This window comes from Antechinus flavipes, chromosome 3 (assembly GCF_016432865.1).
Source record: "Antechinus flavipes isolate AdamAnt ecotype Samford, QLD, Australia chromosome 3, AdamAnt_v2, whole genome shotgun sequence".
NCBI classification, from domain to species: Eukaryota; Metazoa; Chordata; class Mammalia; order Dasyuromorphia; family Dasyuridae; genus Antechinus; species Antechinus flavipes.
In genome coordinates, this window is record NC_067400.1 from 23,351,740 (window position 1) to 23,373,625 (window position 21,886).

The 21,886-nt window shown below is 34.1% G+C and overlaps 1 protein-coding gene across 1 annotated transcript; it reads left to right on the forward strand.

Moving 5' to 3' along the window:
- The first annotated feature begins 815 nt into the window (after positions 1-815).
- LOC127557729 (rRNA-processing protein FCF1 homolog) lies at positions 816-1,652 on the forward strand. Its single transcript, XM_051991035.1, has one exon. The coding sequence runs from the start codon at positions 840-842 to the stop codon at positions 1,437-1,439; it is 600 nt and encodes a 199-aa protein (XP_051846995.1). The 5' UTR covers positions 816-839; the 3' UTR covers positions 1,440-1,652.
- Positions 1,653-21,886: the final 20,234 nt, after the last annotated feature.

Consider the following 21,886-nt stretch of genomic DNA (forward strand, 5'->3'; position numbering starts at 1 on the left):
GCTTGACACTTTATTTATTGCACTACTTAGCTGCCTCCTATAGCGAAGTTATCCTAATATAAACAGTTGCTATGGTGATAATGGTTAAAAAATACACAGAGAACTCTTCAGTCAACCATCAGTCACCCCTTTGTCAAAACAGTATGCATGGGAACTATAGGTAGAATGACTATTAATCTCTATCAGCCACATATAAAAGGATGATAGAAGACTATAATATTACTTGACAAATGAAGAATTTGACACAAAGCCAACTTAATGAGCTGCTCCAAAATACATTTGTAGATGAAACCAGAGGGAGAACAACAAACAAATATAAATTGAAACGGATCTGCATGCAACTTTATAAGAATTTTCTTTAATTTCCAGTAATTATAGAACAATCATATTTCATTCTATCACTTCAGTGATTGATGTAGCTTTTAAGCATATGGTAAAGACCATTAGGTAGATTTAGTCAAAAAATAGGGAATAGTTTTCACTAGAAGCAAAAGAATAAATCCATTGTAGTAGGAATATAAATTTAAAGAAATGTCGGAAATGACTCTTAATATATCTCCAATGGTAAATATTTATGTACAACTCCAAGTACTGAGAGGCACCTTGGTAGACTGGATAAAGAAGTAACCCTTGAAGTTAGAAATACTCAGTTTTGAGTCCTTAGATACATTTGTCTTTGTGAGACTGGACAAGACTTTTGGTATCCCTTTGATCCAAATACCTTCTAAAGTTTATATTTTAGAAAAAAAATTGAAAACAATTTCCCATTTCTTTTTTTAAAAATTCTTTTTAAAGAAAGGTGAATACCGATACCTCAGATTGTGAAGGGATCGAGAAACATGGGGAAACAAAAGAAAACGAGGAAATACGCGACCATGAAGCGAATGCTTAGTTTAAGAGATGAAAGATTAAAAGAAAAGGATAGATTAAAACCAAAAAAAAAAAAAGAGAAGAAAGATCCCAGTGCTCTCAAAGAAAGAGAAGTTCCCCAGCACCCATCCTGCTTATTCTTCCAATATACTACACAATTGGGACCTCCTTACTACATCTTGGTTGATACCAACTTTATCAATTTCTCCATCAAGGCCAAGTTGGACTTAGTGCAGTCAATGATGGATTGTCTGTACGCCAAATGCATTCCTTGCATTACTGACTGTGTAATGGCTGAAATTGAAAAACTGGGACAGAAGTACAGAGTAGCCCTGAGGATTGCCAAGGACCCACGATTTGAACGATTACCATGCTCACACAAAGGAACATATGCAGATGATTGCTTAGTCCAAAGGGTCACACAGCACAAGTGTTACATTGTGGCTACAGTCGATCGAGATCTTAAGCGAAGAATCCGGAAGATTCCTGGAGTTCCCATCATGTACATTTCTAACCATAGGTATAACATCGAGAGAATGCCAGATGATTATGGAGCCCCTCGACTGTAACATCAAGAGACTGAACTTCTGTGATGCCAGTCTACGAAATATCCATACAGTTAACAAAGAAATGCCATTCTAGTCTCTTACTTGTTGTATTGTGAAAATGTGCTTACAGAGACTTTAAAAAATTTTTATTCCAAAATGGTTTTTTAATCTTAATGAAAAAATCATTTAATTTACATATAAATCAATTTTGTTCAGACAAAAAAAAAAAAGAAAGGTGAATACCAGGTACATAGAAATAAAGAGAAAAAGTCCAGTGAATAGTAAAAATAATAATAATAATAAATTCTTTTTCTTTAATATTTTATTTGCACCCAATTACATGTAAGATAATTTTACATTAAAAAAATTGTATTCCAAATTCTCTCTTTTCCTTCCTACCCTTTCTCCTCCTTGAGAAAGTAAGGGATTTGATTTAGGTTTCATATAGACACTCATCCAAAACATATTTCCATATTGTGAAAATTCCATAATATGTTAATTATAGAACAATTGTGTTTCTTTAGTATATATAGTTCATTTTAATACATGATTTTTTTTTTACATCAGTGAAACCACAGACCCAGGCAAACACAAAACCACCATACTAAGTGCCATGGGGTATATGGGGAAAAAAAAAGTTTAGAGAATGATTGCTATCCTCAGTGAGTTAAAATCTTGCTGGAGAAATAAGACTCACATACAAATGTGACTATAATGAGAATTATTCCCTAAGCCATATATATGAAAATCTATCCTTTTTCTTTTATGTATATCTTGTAAAAAGAAAAAAATATATGAGAAATATCAAAATACAAAACATGAATAATTAAAAAACTAGTAGCATGGACAATATAGATAGTGAAAATTTATCATGAAGTGAAATAGTATTTCTTCTTTGAAATCAAACAAATATCCTAACTACACATTACCTCTTTTTCCCCTCATTTTTTCCTAACAAAAATAACATGTAATTATTCCAGGAGATCAGAAACTAGGAGAGCACAATGTTAGCTATGAACTTTTACTTGGAATTATTCCCTATTCCCATGCCAGAATGAGCACACTTCCTAATCCTTTTGCCATATCTTTAAGGTAATTCTATTTTCAAAATTTGCTGAACTGGCTATGAAGATTCTTGAGCATTTTATTGTATACTAGTCCATCACTAGTTTTCTGAATATGGGCTCTATGTAAACTAATGCCAATCACAACCTACCCATAACTGCTTTAGAAAATCTGAATTCCTGCCACACCCTGTACCTGTGTTTTGACATGGTTGTTGAAGTGGAAGGGAACTTACAGGAAATTTATTACCTGACTTCTCTCTGAGAAGAAAAGTTTCATTAATCAATCGGGATTTATTTGAATGTACAAGATAACCAAAGGGTTTGACTCTATAATCTCTCTCTGGCTTCTAGCAATGTTTTGGGTCCGAAAATACTTCTTTATATCTAAATTAAATTCTATCCATGGTTATTGAATCCCATTACATTGGTAAGTCTGTATGAACATCAATTTATTTTTCTTAAAAGACTTTTCAAAAAAACCTGGGAAATCTTTGGCAAAGGATTTTCTCCCAAGGCAATAAAATGATATTGTTTAGTATGGTGAACAAAAAGTAATACTAAGAATTATACTTTTTTTCTGAAGGTTTTTGGAACCAATTTCTAAGAAAATTATATGTATATACATACATACAATATATACATATGTATATACATGTACATACACACAACATATATATGTATATACATGTACATAATATATACATATGTATATACATGTACATACACACAACATATATATGTATATACATGTACATACACACAACATATATATGTATGTACATGTACATACATACTATATATATATATATTCTCCGAAGTAAATTCTGGTCAGAGGAATCAATGCTAATCATTCTTTTAAGATAAAACAAAACTAAAAACATGTTTATTTAGTGGTTTTTAATGTTAAACAGACCAAAAACAAATCAGAAATTGCTATTCTTTTTTCTTATTGTTAAGATAAACTTACATTGTTCTTGACTGGCTGAACAAATAACTTGCTGACCCTCTTCAAGGTATTGGTTTACTCTTTTATCCTATCAAGCTATTAGCACCTTGCAAAACTCATTTTAAGTATACTAATAAACAAAAGAAATTGTTCTCACCTGTGGAGAATCATGTTTCCTATTATCTAATTTTTCTGTCCCCTGTTGTTATTGTAACTGTGTGCAAAAGGACACCTCAGCAAGCTCTCACATGTACGTCCTAGACAGTAGGGTCTGGGTCATATCTAATTGTAAGTGAATTCCTGTAATTATTCTTCTGACCATAAATAGATTTCCAGCTTTTCCCAACAAACTACAGATTCACATGGTCAATTAAAATCTCCCTGGAGAACTACACTTTCCCAGAGTACAAAAGGATACAAAAGAAATAACCCTTTATTGTAGATTTTTACAGAAGCAAACCACAGGGAGCCACACAAAAGTCAAAGATGAAGGAAGTGGAACACACTACCCACACAGCAAGAGTTAGAAAGGACTTCAGAAGCCTCTTAAAGCAAGCCTCTAGTTTTATAGAAAAGAAGATTTTTGTATAGGGGGATTGGGTTATTTGCCCAGGGTCACCTAGTAAATATTAGATAAGGGTCTCTACTCTATAGTAGGTACTCTTTCCATTGTAATATTATGCCTTCCATTAGAAGGTAACTTGATACTTAACCCTATTTCAATCTATTCTTTAAGAACTGTAACCAATAGTATGGTACCTCATCATCTAGCTCTATCTTCACCTTTCCAATGGTCCATCTTATTAAACTCAATCACACATATTTTCAGTTCATTGACAGTGGCCACCTAGATCTTTTCCAGACATGATTCTCCAGACATTTGATCTTAAGGTTCCCAGAATTTTCTCAGGCTATGCCCTATACCTGAAATGTTCTTTATATCTTGTGAAACTGAGGCAGCTAATATTTTTTATTTACCACTTTGATTTGTTTGAGCTTCCCTATTATCCAAAAAAGGCCAGCTTGACCTAAGAATCAGGAGACAAACTGAGCATTATTTAAGTTGAGCACATTAGAAATCCCTTGCAGTATTCACTTGCTGGACTGGGAACAACCCTGCTATGCTACAGAACCAAATCAGATTGGATCATATGGACCCCAGTCTAGTGACCAAACATGATGTGACCACAATTCACCTTCTGAAAAACAGTCTAGTATAGGAGAAACTGATAAATCACTATGCAATTATTGCCACTGTTGAACTGTGATTTTTGTCTTGACAACCTGATTAGCCCATTATGTAATTACATCCCCTCAACTCGTGATATATATTTTTTTAACTTCCTGCTGCCTGAATCCACCATGAACTAACTGAACACATATGCCTTCTTAGGATGAATAGACCCATGAATATAATCTTTCTTTGACCAAACTCTAGAAAAGGTTGTCAACACTTCCATCTACTGCTTTGAGGGGAAGCCTTCCAATTCTTTTTGATTCTAATGCCTTCCTTCTGTAAATTATTTTGTCTTTATCTCACATATAACTTTTTTTTTTTAAATTGCTTGTTGTCTCCCTCATTAGGCTGAGTTTCTCCATGTCAGCAACTGTCTGGCTTTTCTTTGTATTCTCAGCATTTATCACAGCACCACCCACATAGTAGGCACTTAATAAATGGTTACTGACTGCCTGACTAATGCTGTTATATGATCTGATTTTGGAGAAAAATTCCCATCTCTACAATAACCAGTTGCAATAAAATTTTAGTGCTGAGTTTGGAAAGGAGTTGACCCTCAGATGTTTGGAATTTTCTTATGCATGAATACTGTATAATACTAGCTTTCAGTCACTGTTTCTATGCTTTCATAGAAAGCAGACATATTACAGCCTCCATATGAGTCTGTTTATCTGCCATTTCTGACATTTCCAATTCTGTTATAATGTTTTGCCTTATGATTTACATTCATGTTAATGGGTGTCTGAGCTGTTGCTTTTGTAAGGGAAAGAAATGCAAATAAGCAAGTTATGATTAAAATGTCTTTGTACATTAACCATTCAATAAATAAGATATTGAACTTAAGTCATGTGGAAAATAATATGATATTGTAGGGGATATAAGAAGATATGTATAAGAAGATACAGTCCTTGATCTCAGGTAAGAATCTTGGAGAGTTGTTAGATTTACTAAATGACTTTTTAAATGTCTATGTGTATGTTTTATCTGATTATCTTTCTAAGCATATATGCATTTCAAAAAATGGGAAATTAATACTCTCCCCCTTCCACAAAGTAGTTCTGTGAATCTCTATCATAAGGAAATTTTTACCAACCTATTTTTGAGAAAATCATAAATAACAATTGATATTAAATACCTTATATCTGTTTAGGGTGAGGGTGAGTAGAAATTGACTCACTATTCAGAAATGCTGGGTATGGGGAATATAAAATTGCATGAACCAAATTGAAGAGGAAAATTTCTATTGTGTAAAGGAAAGGATTATCTCAATGAAAAACTGAGTTTCCCCTAAAAAGGGAGGTGCCTCAGGATGTAATATAAAGTTCATAATTCAGAAGGCAAAATATTATCTTATTCTCAAGAAAAAAGAGCTGACAAAAGATTATCATTATGTTAGGGAGATTGTGATCAAAGATATTTTGAAAACTAATCTCCCAGTGCCTTTAAAATTACATAGCTTACAGGAAGAATGTCTTCTGTATATGTTTGGCAAACTCTCTTTACTTTTCCAAACCATAATTTTAATGTTAATCCAACTTTATAACTTGAGGTGGTAGAACTCCATTGTGATAGTTCTGTAATTAAATATGACATCATTGTCTTTACTGAAATTTTTATTGAAATGGTGATATATTTATTCCAGCTAATTGCTATTTGTTGTCTTCAATTCATATGTATTTTTGAATGATTTCCAGGTGACCTGCTTCTCTGAGTTTCAACCATCCTTTCAATTGATCTTTTTGGCATTCCCAATACCAATTCATTTGGGTTTCTTGTTAGGAAATATTGTTCATAAACTTTCATTATTCTACATCCTAATGTTTTATAAATGACCATTGATAAGAAATTAAAAAAAAACAAAAAAAAACAACTTTTTTTCCCCTATGCCCATTGCCTAACAATGTCCAACATGCCTCTTCATAAAAGCTTAATTGATTGAATTAAGTGTTTTCTAGGCTTTATTTGTTTCTGTATTTAATATCAGTTAACAGAATCATAGAGCTAGAAAGGACTTTAAAACCAATCTGGCCTAATTTTTTTAGGTAATAATGATGGTAATGTGTGGTGTTTTTCTTCTTTAAAATAATAGTGGTTCTCTCTGGGACCAAGCAGGTTTTTCGGGGAGGTTTTCTGGAGGCAGCCTTAGTTTCACCTGAAAGTAATAATTACCTCAAAACGCAGCCAGGTGATAAAATTGCAAACTTTTATTTTCTGCTTCCAAAATAGCCCGGTTAGTTGAGAGGCCCATTTCTCTGCTTGGTTCCAAGAGCTCCCTCCCAATGTCTCCAAATCCAAAGATTTGTCCTTCAGCCTCCAACCAGCACGAAGGTGAATCTGTCTTGCCTCTGAGAAAAGGCTTGTGGGCTTCCTCCCAGAGTGCTCCTTTCCAACCCCAGTCAATGTTCCGAAGTAATTCTCTTCCGAGAGAGGGCTTCTGGCTGAACTCACTTGACACTCCCCTCTCAATCTAATTCAGCTGATCTCTCTCGACTGGGACTCTGTCTGCTTCTTATATCTGAGAGAGTGGGATTGTGGGATATCTCCCAGCATGCTGTCTGGCCCTAAGAGCTTCAAGGGAGGTGTGAATTCAGATATCTCATACTAAACCCTGAAATCTCCCAAATGTGTGAACTCCAATGAGTAAAGGTATGAACACAAGCATTGTATCAATTAGTTCTACTTAGTACTTTGTTTCAGGTTCTGGCCCAAAACATCTCCTTGTAAGATCAGATCAGTGATACTGAACCATGCTAAATTAGATAATTGTTGTCTCTATCAACTCTAATGACTTAACAGTTTGTAAAGATTCCAACAGTAATGGCTAGGATTTATTCAGAAATTTCAGGTTTGTAATATACCTTACCTATGTTACCTCATAGAAATGTTTCCACAACAGCAACATTACCTCACGTGTTCCTCATAACAATGCCTGTGAGACAAGAACTACTCATTTTACAAATGAGGAAACTGAGACTGAATGAAATTAAATGACTTGCTTATAGTTACACAGCTTGTAAATGCTGGAGCCAAAATGTGATCTCGGCTGTTAGTAACTCTAAGTCTGAGACTTGATTCATTATAGAGGAAAATAAGGGCCAGAAAGTATGAGTCACTTATGCAGTATCACAAAACCAATGAACATTAGGTTTAGGATTTAAATATAGGTATTCTGAATTCGACTTCATCATTCTTGCTCCATATTATGAATTATTACTATTAAAAATCTCTTGTGATAAACACCAAAGTAACATTGTTATTTAAGCCATCATTCTTTAATTAGTTTCTCTCATTTCCTTTTCATAATTTTTCCCCTTATTTTTCTTCTTTGCAGTGAGTACTTTACTGAACACTTCCTCAATCTCTTTTCTTCAAATGTCCCCAAGGTGATTAAGGGAGAAAGACAGCCTTCCATTCACATTTTAAGTCTTCTGCTAGTGATGAATTAAAAACCCAGAGAGACGGTTTCTTAACAATTAATGATTAATTTATTAATTAGACTAGTGCCTACAATCAATAAATTGATGGTCAGTGGTTTATCTCAGTAACTAAATACAAACCTATGGACAGTCTTAACTTCTTTTTTTTTTTTTTTTTTTTTTTTTAAAGGGAATGCCCTTGACAAGTAAAAATTAACCCTTATTGGTGGTCATTTAAGGATGATGTGAAGTAGAAGTTTTCAGTTCCTCCTGAGAACATGGCTTGATTATGACATTCAGCTGCCTCTAGCAATCTAGATGAAAATCCATCTCCATCCAGAACACTCTGGTTGCTTTTCCCCTTCATGAGCTGTCACCTAAATTATAATGAGGGGGTAAAAGATTAGGTTTTTTTCCCCTCTGGGTAAGGACTTACTTAGATTGGAGTCTGTTTATACTTTAAACAGAAGATTTCCTAGGTGAGTGGATCACTATTCAAAATTGAAGAGAATGTTCAGAGGATCAAGGCAATCTCATCAATCAATCATGTGCTTTAGAGATTGATTTTTTATGAGTTGAGACTTAAATGAGGAAATGAAGGAGAAAATTCTGCAACCCAATTTAATATTTGGTTATTAATATAAAAAGTAAAATAATTTCTCTCATGCCTCCACTCTAATAACTATTTCCATAGATTCCACCACAAACTTTACTTTTAAAATTTTTGAGGCCACTTGCAAAGGAATAAAAATAATTTATAATCTCATAGAATGATCTGTCTTCCCTCTCAGGAAGGAAGTATTTGCTGAGTGTTGACAATAGTACAAAACTCTTGCTGGCATCTTTCCTGCTAGATGCTCAGGGTGGCCATTAGTGAATTAGTTAATATCATGTTGCTTAGTAGGAAACCCATGGGAGCACACTGAGCCACAGCAGACATTAAAGAAAGAGAGTACTCATCAGTGTAACCAGAGTAGAGAAACAGTTTTCTATTAAAATAGACAAATTTCCTGTGACCTCAAGTGGTCTTGTCACTTCAGGAATTGGGTTATTCCAACTTATCTGACTCAATGGAAAGAAATGGCTTTTTCCTTCCATATCTTTAGACTCAAACATTTGTATGAGGTTGTACTTGAGACTTCCTGGTTTTAAAGTCCACTTCAACCCTTAATGTCTCTCATTTCCTTTTCATAATTTTTCCCCTTATTTTTCTTCTTTGCAGTGAGTACTTTACTGAACACTTCCTCAATCTCTTTTCTTCAAATATCCCCAAGGTGATTAAGGGAGAAAGACAGCCTTCCATTCACATTTTAAGTCTTCTGCTAGTGATGAATTAAAAACCCAGAGAGACTGTTTCATACTTGATTTCCCTCCTTTCCAAGTGTTAAAAAAAAAAGTCTATTTAATCTTTTCTTATAGAAATTTTCAAAGAATTAACATAAAGTTCCCAGCCTACAGTTTAAAGAATTCACTATTTTCACATGAGGTAAATTAGACTATTTTACTATATATGGTTCTCTGCATTTTCTTATTGATTTAGACTTTCACCATTTTTTAATCCTTTTGTTTTATGTCTCCCAATATCAAGATAATTCTTTTAAACATTTAGTTAGGTAACCCTTCATTCTCGAAGAGGACCAAAATGACATCACTACAGTGGAGTCAAGATACATTGTGTCAGGCACAAATGCTCCACTTGAACATTTGCAGTGGAGAAGCCTCTAAACTTGTGAATCTCCCAATTCTTTTGAGCTTCTGTAATTCTCTTTGTTCAGATAGTACAGTACCTTTTTTTAATATGGGCACACCACTACTAGATGATTCTGCTCAGTGTCTCCCATGTCATTCAATCTATCCCAAAATTTTTCAGAAAGACCTTTAGAATTGGTGTGTATTAATTCTTCTGATCATCATGTGAGTGCCTGTCTTCAGTAAGTTCCCTGTAAAATAGTCTGTAAGGCAAACATATGTTTGAACAATGTGGCCACTCCATCAGAATTAATGCTCTTTGTAGTAGAGTTTGAATGCTCGGTAGTTTAGCTCAAGAAAAGACCTTGTTAAGTGAGGGCCATCTGTAGTTGTTCTAATCTATGTCTGATCATTAGATCCAGATGGCTCTGGAGGGAAAAGAGAGGCAAAGTGCCCTTGCCCAGCCCTCCCTCACTTCAATCCAGTTCACTTGCATGTCATGGCGGCACTTCCCTGATGTCATGGTCCTCTTCAAGAATGAAGGCCAAGAACAACATCTTCTTGCCAAGTAATCTTCAGAATCTTCCTAAGACAATTCAAATGGAAGCAGTTCAGTTTCCTGATATGGATCTGACATACTTTCCAGGATATACAGGCATACAACAAGGAAGTCAAGACAATGGTTCTACAAACCTTTGATTAGTAGGCAGATTCATATTTCTCTCATACACTTTTTTTGGGACACTCCCGACACTGAGCTATCTCTAGCAATGTGTGTATCAATGTTATCTTACATGTAGATATCCCTGAAAAGTATATTGGCAAGAAAAATGAACTAGTAACTGACATATATATATATATATATATATATATATATATATATATAGATGAGTTGGTGCTAACTGGTGGAGAACCTTTGTTTTTTTGGTTTTTGTTGTTGTTGTTTTATTTTAATTGTCAGTCCAAAATTAGCACAAGCAGCAGAGAATTGACCCTTATCTTGTTGCATCTCAATCTTAGAGGTTATATTTAATGTATAATTATGTGCAAACAAATTTTAAAAAATCATTCACCAATTCTCCCTCTACTTTTATTCTGCCTCATAACTTTTAAAGTTGAATAATTCAACATCACTATTGCAGCTGATTTTGATGCCATTTTTGTTCTTGTTGAAGGCATTCAACAATATTGCTGAAATCATCACAATATTGCATGGAAGCAAGCACATATCCATGCTTCATTTCACTAGTGACTGGGAAGGCATAAAAGCAACACATATTAAACTCAAACTGGCAAAACAAGCCATCATGAAACTGACCTTTAATAATGATAAACATTTCTGGCAACCAAATTTTGCATTGTTTTTCTAAAATTCCTCATGACTGACACTATCAAAACCTTTGATCAGACCAATAAATGTGTTCTGTTCCTGATGTTTTTCCTGAAGCTGCTGGGCAGCAAACACAAAATCAATTCTTCTAAAGACACACTGATTCTCATGTAGATGACCATCTTTCAGATGAAGAATCAGCCAATTAAGGAAGACTCAGGAAAAATCATGTCAACAATAACAGAGAAAGATTCCTTTGTGATTGTCACATTCAAAAATACATTTCCGTTTCCTTTATAGAGGTGGACAACAGAGACCTCCTTGAAATTTTAGGGGATAACCTCCTCTTGACATATAACCCAGAACGATTTTGTCACCTTTTATATAAGTAGCAAATCCTTTGTCTTGTAAATCTCAACTAAAATAAAATCCACAGTAGTTGCTTTGCCATACAAGAAGGATCTAATGGCATTCAAATTCTCTTCTTCAGTTGGAAGTTCGGCTAAAGAGAGATTTACTTCAACTTGAGATATGTGTTCAGTGACTTCAGCATTGATTAATGATGATTTGTTGAAAACACCATGGAAGTGTTCAGAGGAGGATGATATCCTTATCACTGATCAATGTAGCTCCATCAGCACTGAGAATCTGACAAGGACCATAAGTCTTTGGCCCATAAATCACCTGCAGGGTAACAAAAAAGCACTTTGGATCATTACCATCAGTGTAAAACTAAATTTCTTCTGTCTTCTTACCGAGTCAAGAATCTTGCATCTAAGTTTTCCTTGTACTTTATCTTTGTTGAAGGTGCCTTCTTAGGGAGGGATGAACTATCCTGATTGTAAACCCTGTGCAATTTCCACCTTTGTTTATGAATCTCTCCATCATTTCTGTCAAACAAGTCTTGATGTTTGCAAGAGTTCTAACTCAGATGAATAAATGTAGTGCTGTATACCAAATTTCTGAAAGTTGACCACTTCTTTTATGTTCCACTGTTACTGAATGTATATTGGCTCAGTTTTCCCTTCAAGTTAGCAACACCCTGTTCCTAACTGGAGAAGCACTCTAATGTGTTGACGTTAAGTATTCTGTCTTGCCTTGATGCTACCACTTTTGTTGAATGCAAATATTTAGTTTGGAAAGGATAGGTCTATGATCAGACCAGTTCTTTGTGTCATATATTGCCTTTGTCATTCTCACATTCTGTCTGACTCTTCTCCTTAAGATGACATGGTCTATTAAATGCCAAGTTTGTTGCAAGGGTGAATCCATGAAGTTTTATTGTATTTAGTTAAATGGAAGATAATGTTGGTGATGGGAAGGTCATGAAATGCACAAATCTTTAGTGGTCAGTGACCATGCTATTACTATTTTAAACTCTCTTTCTCCAATGAAGTCTCTTTAATACAGAAAATACAGAAAACATAATATAAAAAATAACAACAGCAATTTTATATGTATGGGTATATACATAGACATATATTTATATATAGTGTTGATTTTTTTCATTTTCCCTTTCATTCATCTCCATGGACACTGTCAAGGTCCACATTTTACCTATTACCATGATCATGATCATTTAAACATAGACAAACTATCTTGCTCCTTTTCCTGTTCTTTCTCCAAACATATCTAAAATAGGTGCTCATATTGTAATTCAGTCTTCACAAAACTCATTTAATTTAGGGTTTTGGAATCAGTGACATTATTCTCTCATGAATATATAACTTGATTTCCTCCCCTTTCATATGTTCTCATTTGTATCTTTTGCATACAGTCTTCTAAATATGAGCTTAGTGAAAACCTCTCTGAGCCACCCCATTGTAGAGGGCCACCGATAGTGGGGGAACTCTGGGTAAAGTATAAGACCCTTTAGCCCAGAGGAAACCCACTGACAATATCTGGTTTGGGTTCCCATTTCCCTTGGTGGTCACACCTTTTCCTGAGAAGTCAAGGAAGGTGTGGCCACTTGTGTTCTACTTGAAGTATGGATACTTATAGCAGGGTTTTTACTCAGTGTGATTGATGAGATAATCGTTCTCTAGTTTGCATATACTTAGTGTTAAGTGGTGATATAATGGTTCTACAGTTGGCACGTACTCAGGGTGCTATAGTGATAAAACTGTACTAAGGTGCAATTGTACTAAGTATAATTGTACTAAGAGCTGAGAGGACTGGAGAGGAGAGTGTGTGTGCTCAAGCTCGTTCTCAGATTCAGAGACTCAGACACAGACCCAGAGAAGATTCAAGAATCCAGACTTCATCATCTTTGACCATCCTTAATCATCTTTGTGTTGGTTTTCTTTCATCACTTCTCCACTAAAACCAAGGCCCATCCAGAGATCCTACAGAAAGCTAGTCTAGACACTACATGCCATTGTACTCAAATACCTCTTCACCATCACCCCCCCCCCTTTCATTTTGTTCATCTTAAGATGGTATTAGTTTAAGAATCATAGACCAAGAGACAATTTTTGTGAATTTCTTAAAACTTGTCATTTTAATAAATAGGCTATCAGACAACAAAGGACATCAAATTGATTAAAACAACTTTTCAAACATCATAATCCTTTTCTCCCAACGTTCCTGTTATTTCTACTTCACAGATCAATTACTCTTCATTGATTAGTATTGTATTCAGAATATCAATTTCTATTACTTATTTTTAAAGTTCTCTATTAGAAAGGCAAATCAAGAACTTATGATTTGTTCTATTTTGGAAGAGACAGAGATAGAAACAAAGAGATATGGAAAAACAGAGGCAGAGACGCAGAAAGAGACAAAGATACTGAGATATAATGAGACATACACAGTGCTAGCAAATATGTGTGTAATTGAAGGCCTCAACCAAATCTATATTCTGTCTGAATTAATTCTATGATCAGTGACCAGAAGTAATTATCCATTTCCTCCATCAATAATCACAACATCAGATTTATGTTTCTTTCCTTTGATCTGTAGCTCACATTTGGTTCACCAAACTTTGTCTTTCACATTTATAGATTTCTGTAAAAGGGAATATCTTCATATGTAGTACGATTTTTCTTATCCCACTATTTATTCTCATCCTTTGAGGAAGGTACATTCTTCCAAAAGTTGCCTATGTTTAAGTATGAGTCCTACCTTACCTATCCAAGTTTCTTGTGTATTAGTCTCTGATTTAATACCGATGGTTTTTTTGCTGATTTTCACATGCATAACTGTGAACTTTGGTTCTTAGTTCTCATTTCTGGAACTCTTTCCTTCCTTATTTCCACATCCCGAATTCCCTTATAATTAGTAAATTAGTACATACTTGTTTGCAAATTGTCTCCCCTATTATAATGTTAGCTCTTGGAGGACAAAAGCTGAATTTGTATCTTTCTTTTTATCACTAGGATTTAACACTATATCTGGCACATGGTATGTGCATAAGAAATGCTTATAAAGTACTTACTATGTGTCAAAATAATTATCACCTCAACTGATCTTCATAACAATCCTACTGATGAGGTCCTAAGTAATGAAGTGCATTTGGCAGAGAAAGAACTATTGATGGAATGTCTCCCTAAGGTAGGTGGAGAAAAACACTGATGGGGATCAGTTTAACCTCACGATCTGACCCTCTCTGGAGGTTGTGGGTAGCCCCACCATGCTATGTCCAGTCAGAAACCTGAGTTATGGAGTTATGTCAAACTCTTCAGGTTAAATTTCCCCTATAAATCTATTGATTGTTCATGCCATCTTTTCTGAACCTCTTTGGTTCCACCCACCATGGCATTCTGCCTCGTGGTGTCTTTTCCCATGCCATGTGTTATCTGAACTCTCACCCCACCATGCTTCAAGGTGTCTCTCTTCTCATCCCCCACTCCTATCCCTCATGGTGACTTTCTCCTTTTTATAACTAACTCTTTTAGGGTGCTAAACTCCTCTATAGATTTAGTTTGCCCCATAAGGGCATACTCCAACCTCATTGGGGTATTTCCTTTTTGCTGGTTAATTGTGAGTTTCACTAGGAAAGTTGTCTTTTACATCAATAAATGTTAAAACCCCTTTTCTTTACGAACTATAAGCCCTTCCAGGTCTATTTCATATCTCCCACTCCTGGTACTATTTAATGTTTTCATTTTGTCTATAACCTCTTCTCCTAAATAAGCCAATGTTTTGTCAAAGAGAATGGCCATTGGGAATTCTTCACATGACTGAACCCTAACATTTGCGGTGCCTGCATCAATTGGTGCTTAACCACAAATACATCATTTGAAATCAGCAATTTCGCTCCTAAATAATATCATTATGAAATACATGTTATTCATACCCTAATGTTAAAGTTGACGAAATAGAAACAAGTTACAAGCCCAATGTCAAGTTATTGTGTCTGAGGCAAAAATTTGAACTAAGGTGTTTCAGATTCTAGTTCTAACTCTTAATCTACTGCAATATCAGCTACTTCTGAGGAAAGAAAATATTAATTAGCTATCAACCTCTTTCAGTTTTCACTTAAGAACAATAAGCCCTAAAGAGGTGATTATGGATCAAGGTCATAAAGGCTATAGGTAGGCCTTCTGATTCCAAATCCCACCTACTTGTAACCTGAGCAGAATGGCAATTTGTAAAAATGATTTGCATATTTACAACCTCCTCAAGTAAATGTCTCTTGCAGAGAAATGTTTCTCTGATTCATTCATTTTTTTCCCCCCTGGGGAATACAAACATAAGCTGAGACAGCTGTGTATGATCTCATTTCCCATAAAGCCTTGGTTGTACACAAATTTCCCTACTTAACACTTTCCTTCCACTTTATTTTAAAAACCAGATCCTCATCAAGATTTATAACTGAATTCAAATTTCAGAAGATTTTTTTTTTAATGCTATGTGTCTAATTTGGTTTTGAGCCTTAAATATTTTAATTACACATTGTGTGCATTTTTATCTAGAATATCATTAGAAGACATTAGCTGAACTTGTGAAAGGGGTAACTTGCTCAAAAACTTGATTCCTAATATCTAATCTTTTTGTAGTTGTTGTTTCATTTTTTCTTTGCTGAGGCAATTGAGGTTAAGTGGCTTGCCCAAGGTTACACAGCAAAGAAGTATTAAGTGTCTGAGGACAGATTGAACTCAGGTCCTTCTGACTTCAGGGTGGTGCTCTATCCACTGCACTATCTAGCTGTCCCTCTAACATGTGGTCTTTAGTGAAGATCCCTGTGGCATATTTATCAGTTGCTTTGAACTTAATCAAAATATATTCAAAAGAACAAAAGATATGCACTCTTAACCCTTAGCCTTTCACAAATACCACCAATTTCCTTAGCTATCATAATGTGCTAAGATTCACTTGCATTATAAATGAGATGGATGACAAATTGAAATCACAAATAGCAGAATTTCTGCCAAAAAGGAGAAAATATCAGGTATTTTTTTTTATTTGTTTGTTCTTAGTTGACTAACAGAACGTATCCGTGAGTAATGGAACACTATGGTAACTAAAGAATTTAAATTTTTTATCAACCTAAGGACAAAGGAAAATTACATAGTAGTTATAAATAGTCTGTAATATGTTACCAATGAAGGGAGATGACATTAAAATTCATATTAGAGAGAGTTATGGATGAGAAAGGAAGCTGTCTGCTTGGCTAGCAGGAATGAGAGATAATAGATGGACAGATCATGTCTTATGTTATGACATCAAGAGAGCTAAGGGGAAGACGGGCAGTTTGCTGGGCAGTCACATTAAGAGAAGCTGGTGGCTGGACTGAAGTCAGAAATATTTCGTATCAAACCCAAGCTTAGACATTCACTAGTTGTGTGACCCTGACAAATCACTTAATTTGTCTGACTCACTTTCTTCAATAGTAAAATGGGGGTGAAATAAAGCATCTAACTCCCAGGATTCTTGTGAAGATCAAATGAAATGATTTTGTGAAGTGATTAGCATAGTATCTGATACATAGTAGGTGCTGAAATAATTCTTGTTCCTTTCTCCATCATCTCGTATGTAGCATTTACTGGACGGTGCACCCAACAACCAAAGAGGATAAAAGGCATGGGGCAGAAAAGTTTGTATATCATACAGATCAGATCCCATTATTAACTTCCTTGAACTATGTAAACTTGATATTTGAATATATTTCTTTAGAAATGACTATAGTGTGAATTCTATCAATAAAAAGTTATTAAAAAAAAAGAAATGACTATAGTGATTATATTAATGTTACTAATTACCATAAAGCCACCTATGCCGCTGTATTTTGGGATTTTTTTTTTTTGGCTGAGGCAATTTGGGTTAAATGACTTGCCCAGGATCACACAGCTAGGAAGTGTTAAGTATCTGAGAGCAGATTTGAACTCAGATCCTCCTGACTTCAGGGTTGGTGCTCTCTATCCATTGCACCATCTAGCTGCCCTGGAATATTTCCTTTATATTTATTGCAAGCATATAGTTTGTTTCCTGAACTAGCAAACCATTTCTTGAATGGTTGTGTTTATTATCCTTAGCTCAGTTCTTTTCTTTTCTTTTCTTTTTCTTTTCTTTTTTTTTTTCTTTTTGCTGAGGCAATTGTGGTTAAGGGACTTGCTCAGGACCACACAGCTAGACTAGCTCAGTTCTTGATAAATAAATGTTTTGTTTTGTTTTTACTTGACTAGTAAAACCATGTAATTACATCAAACTCATGATAAATTTTATGTGCTTATATATATGATGAATATATGTGTGTATATATATATGCATATATATATCTACATATACATCTAACTATATATATTTAAATTAATTTGTTATACTTTTTTCAAGCTTGAATTTAATAATTAATCCAAATCAATAAAAAAGAATAAAATCAATTGAGATAAATTTTCTCCAAAAAGCTTACAAAATATTTCCAGCTTTGAGTAGAGGCAAGATATTAGGGAGGGGAAGTATATATAAAACCAAAACAAAGAAGTACATTCAGATTTGGAAGCAATGTTAAAAAGCCTAAGGGAAACTGGAAAAGTAGTTAAGAGCAGCAGTGTGTACTGATATTTTAGCTATAATAGGCTATTCATGGTTTCTGACCTCAAGTAACTCACTTTTTGGCTTCGAAGTAAATGGAGAAATAAGTACATCATTGAGAATGAATGGCAAGATAGTTTCTACTCAGTTTTGTAGTAATGAAGAACAATGGATGAATTATATGGCCATAGAAATATGCAGTTCTAAAAAAAAAAAACAAAGAATAAATCAATCAATCAAACTCATTTGATTTAAACTCTAATTAAAATAGGATGAGGAACAACTTTTCAATTGCATTTCTTCTGTAAACATCAATTGTAATAGATCATTCTATCTGTCATGGAGACTCACATGGAAATATCAATAGACATCAGATAAACTTTTGAAGATTGTATCTTAATGTACTCCAAAATGTTGCTGAAGAAAAATCGAGTCTACAACATCAAGAATAAGTGCTCATCTAGCTTTGATCTAAGACTTTTTTCAAGGAAAAAATGCATTTCTTTCTTGGATAACGTCTTCTATTCTAGCATCATATAATTATCAGCATTTATTTTCCTGATATCATTTTACCTCTTTATAATGCTTATCCATTGTCTGAAGTTCTGTCCTTTGAAAATTCTAAACTTCAGAAACTTCAGAAAATGAGATTTAAATTGACATGTGTTACACTATGGAAAATGATAGGAAATGTTTTGCAAATGCACTTCAGGAAACTCATAATCTATTTATTCCTCAATTTAGAAAGCTAAATTTCTTATACAAGACAGTGATTCTGAATCGGATTGCTTTGACTATCCAAGGGAAGTTAATTGACATGGGCCATGAGATAGAGAAGACATGTATTATGGTAATCTCTATTCAAAATGTCTGAATTATTGTTATGATGTATTTACTATCTACCACGAAGCATTGAAATTAATTTTTGTACTCTACTAAGGAATTGCTGCTCTGAAGGGGTCAATTTGTTCTCTCTGTCTGTGAAAATGATTCATAACCAATTCAATACTTTTTTTGGTATAAGAAGAAATCAATCAGTTGTACAACATGTCATAGATCATAAATGTGATCAGCCTTGGCCCTGTAGATATCTAGATATTATGGAATTGATTTGTTATAGAGAGTAGGAGTGATGTGAGTGAGAGTAGAGAGTCGAGTATAATTCTCAGAAGACAAGAAGGATAGAGGTTCCATTGACAGAACAGGGAAATTGGGAAGACAAATGACTTTAGGGGAAAATAGAATGAGTTTCTTATTGGACATGTTTTGTTTGAAGTGCCTGATAGTTATGATCAATAGTTGGTGATATGAGACCAAATTCAGGAAAGAGAAGAGGGTAGGATACAGAGACCTGGAAGTGATGTACATAGAGATAATAATGGAAATCTCAAGAATAGATGAGATTGCTTAGACAAATGTTAGAGAATTCAAGACTACTGCCCTGAGGTGCTCTCATGCAACATGGGAAGGACATGGATACTTTTATGCCAAAGGAGACTGACTAAGAAGGAATAATTGACAAGATAGGTGAATCAAAGAAGGATAATGTCAATGAAATCCTGTACTACTTACTGAGGGTAGTATCAAATTTTGTTAAAAATAGTACTTTCCCTCATGGAATTTGTAATCAAAAGGAGAAAATAAGACATATAAAGCTCATTATAGATAATTTTACACAAGGAACTCTCTCCATGTTAAGGGTTTATGTGGGAAAATATAAAATATTGGGCTTCACTCAATTTGATAGTGAGAAGAGGACAACTGAAGATATATTATAGCAAGTAGATGTGAGAGAAAAAAGGAAGAAGCTATAAGGCTCATACAATATCAGCTGAATTATATGAAGATGAAAATCCAGCTTGCCAAATGAAATACAAGATGCCAGCTACTCATTCAGATTAAATAATGGTATAATTGTCTTGTGATTAATTAAAATTAAAATTTAAAATTAGTTTGTTTTTTTAATTACTTCAAAGATAACTAGAAAACATCTGGGTTAAAAAATCAAATTGAACCAAATAATTTCAATTTTACAAAGAGATGATTTAAATGCTAAAAAATTACTGGGTATTCATCCATGAAAGCATTAAGCTTGTGATATTTTTAAAAAGAAATGCTTTAATAAAAAAATTCACTTGGAAAACAGAAGAGAGGAAAGATAGCAAAGAAAGAGGACAAGAGGAAGGGAAAGAGGGAAAAGGGGAAACAGAGAGAGAGAAGGAAGGAGAGAAAGAGAGGTGGAAGGAAAAAGATAGGATGGAAGAGAGATAGGAAGGGATGAAGAAAAAAGATAGTTTCTGTCCTCAAGGTTCTTCTATTTGCCTGGAAGGTACAAATAAAAATATTACAAAGTAATGTCATGAAGAGAAAACTGAAAGGAGGATGAATAAGAAAATGACTCAGAAAGATTATACCTTCTCATTGCTTTGAAGGAAGTTACGATTTGCATGATTTCAATAAGAACTAAGAAGCAAATACAGTTAGGAAATTGGTAATCACATGTGTTGAAGGCATGTGAAATCTTGTTTATGAGAGACAGCTGGAGGACAGAGCAAGACAGTGGAACATAGACAGCAAAGCAACTGAACTCAAGATTGCCTTCTAAACAACCATCAAATTATACCTCAAATTAAATTTTAGAGTGCAGAACAAAAAAGAGATTGGGTAAGACATTTTCCAGCCTGAGGCAACTTAGGGGTACAGGAGGAACAGTCTAGGACATAAGGGTAAAATCTGTTCAGAGAACATTCAAGAGGCAGGTCTTGAAGTCAGTAGCTGCTGCAATATTTCATCAAACAATGAGAGTTTGAAATGTGAAATTGATAGGAAATTGGCACAAATTAAGCAAGATCAAGAATTATTGTGGGAAAAAGTATTCAAGTATGTAAATAATATAAGCTCCCAAAATACAATCAATAATCACTGAAAAAACATAATTTGCAATCACTAATAAAGAGATTAAAGTACCTTGAAAGGTCACCCATCAGATTAGCAAAAAATATTAAAAGATTAGAAAACTCATTTTCAGAAATGTTAGGGGGACACAATCCTCCTATTTCAAAGCAGGTGGATCAGCAAATTGTCTCAATTGCTTTGTCTAGAGCTTTTTAGGAAAATAAAGTTGAATTCTGAAAGAAAAATTACTAATAATCTCATGCAAAATTTGCTAATTTAGAGTTTTAGTTGATTCCAAAAAATTTTTTTTAGAAATCTATCCCAATGAGGTCTCTGTTACCAAGAAAGACCCAAAAGGTTAAATTTACTCAGCATCATAATTTGTGAAAACAGCTGGAAATCAAATATTTGTATTATTAAAAATAATGTACAAATGACAATAACAAGATTATATAATAATCAATTCTGTTGGATGTTATTCTTTTAAATAATGTGATGATCCAGGCCATTTCCAATGATTTTGTGATGAAGAAAGCCATCTGCACCCAGAGAGAGGACTGTGGGAACTGAGTGTGGATCACAACATAGCATGTTCACTCTTTTTGTTGTTGTTTGCTTGAATTTTATTTTCTTTCTCATTTTTTTCTTTTTGATTTAATTTTTCTCGTGCAGCAAGATAATTGTTTAAATAGTATACATATATTGGAATTAATATATATTTTATCATGTTTAACATATATTGGATTACTTGCCATGGGGGGGGGGATAAAGGGAAGGAGGGGGAATTGGAACACAAGGTTTTGCAAAGGTTAATTTTGAAAAAATTAGCCATGCATATATTTTGAAAATTAAAAAAAAAGCTTTAATGAAAATATTTTAAAAGTGATGTACAATTGTGTTTTGCATGTGAATGAAA

Bases quoted from the DNA above. Each gene is read 5' to 3' on its own strand.
- LOC127557729 (XM_051991035.1), top strand. From the start codon at position 840: ATGGGGAAACAAAAGAAAACGAGGAAATACGCGACCATGAAGCGAATG.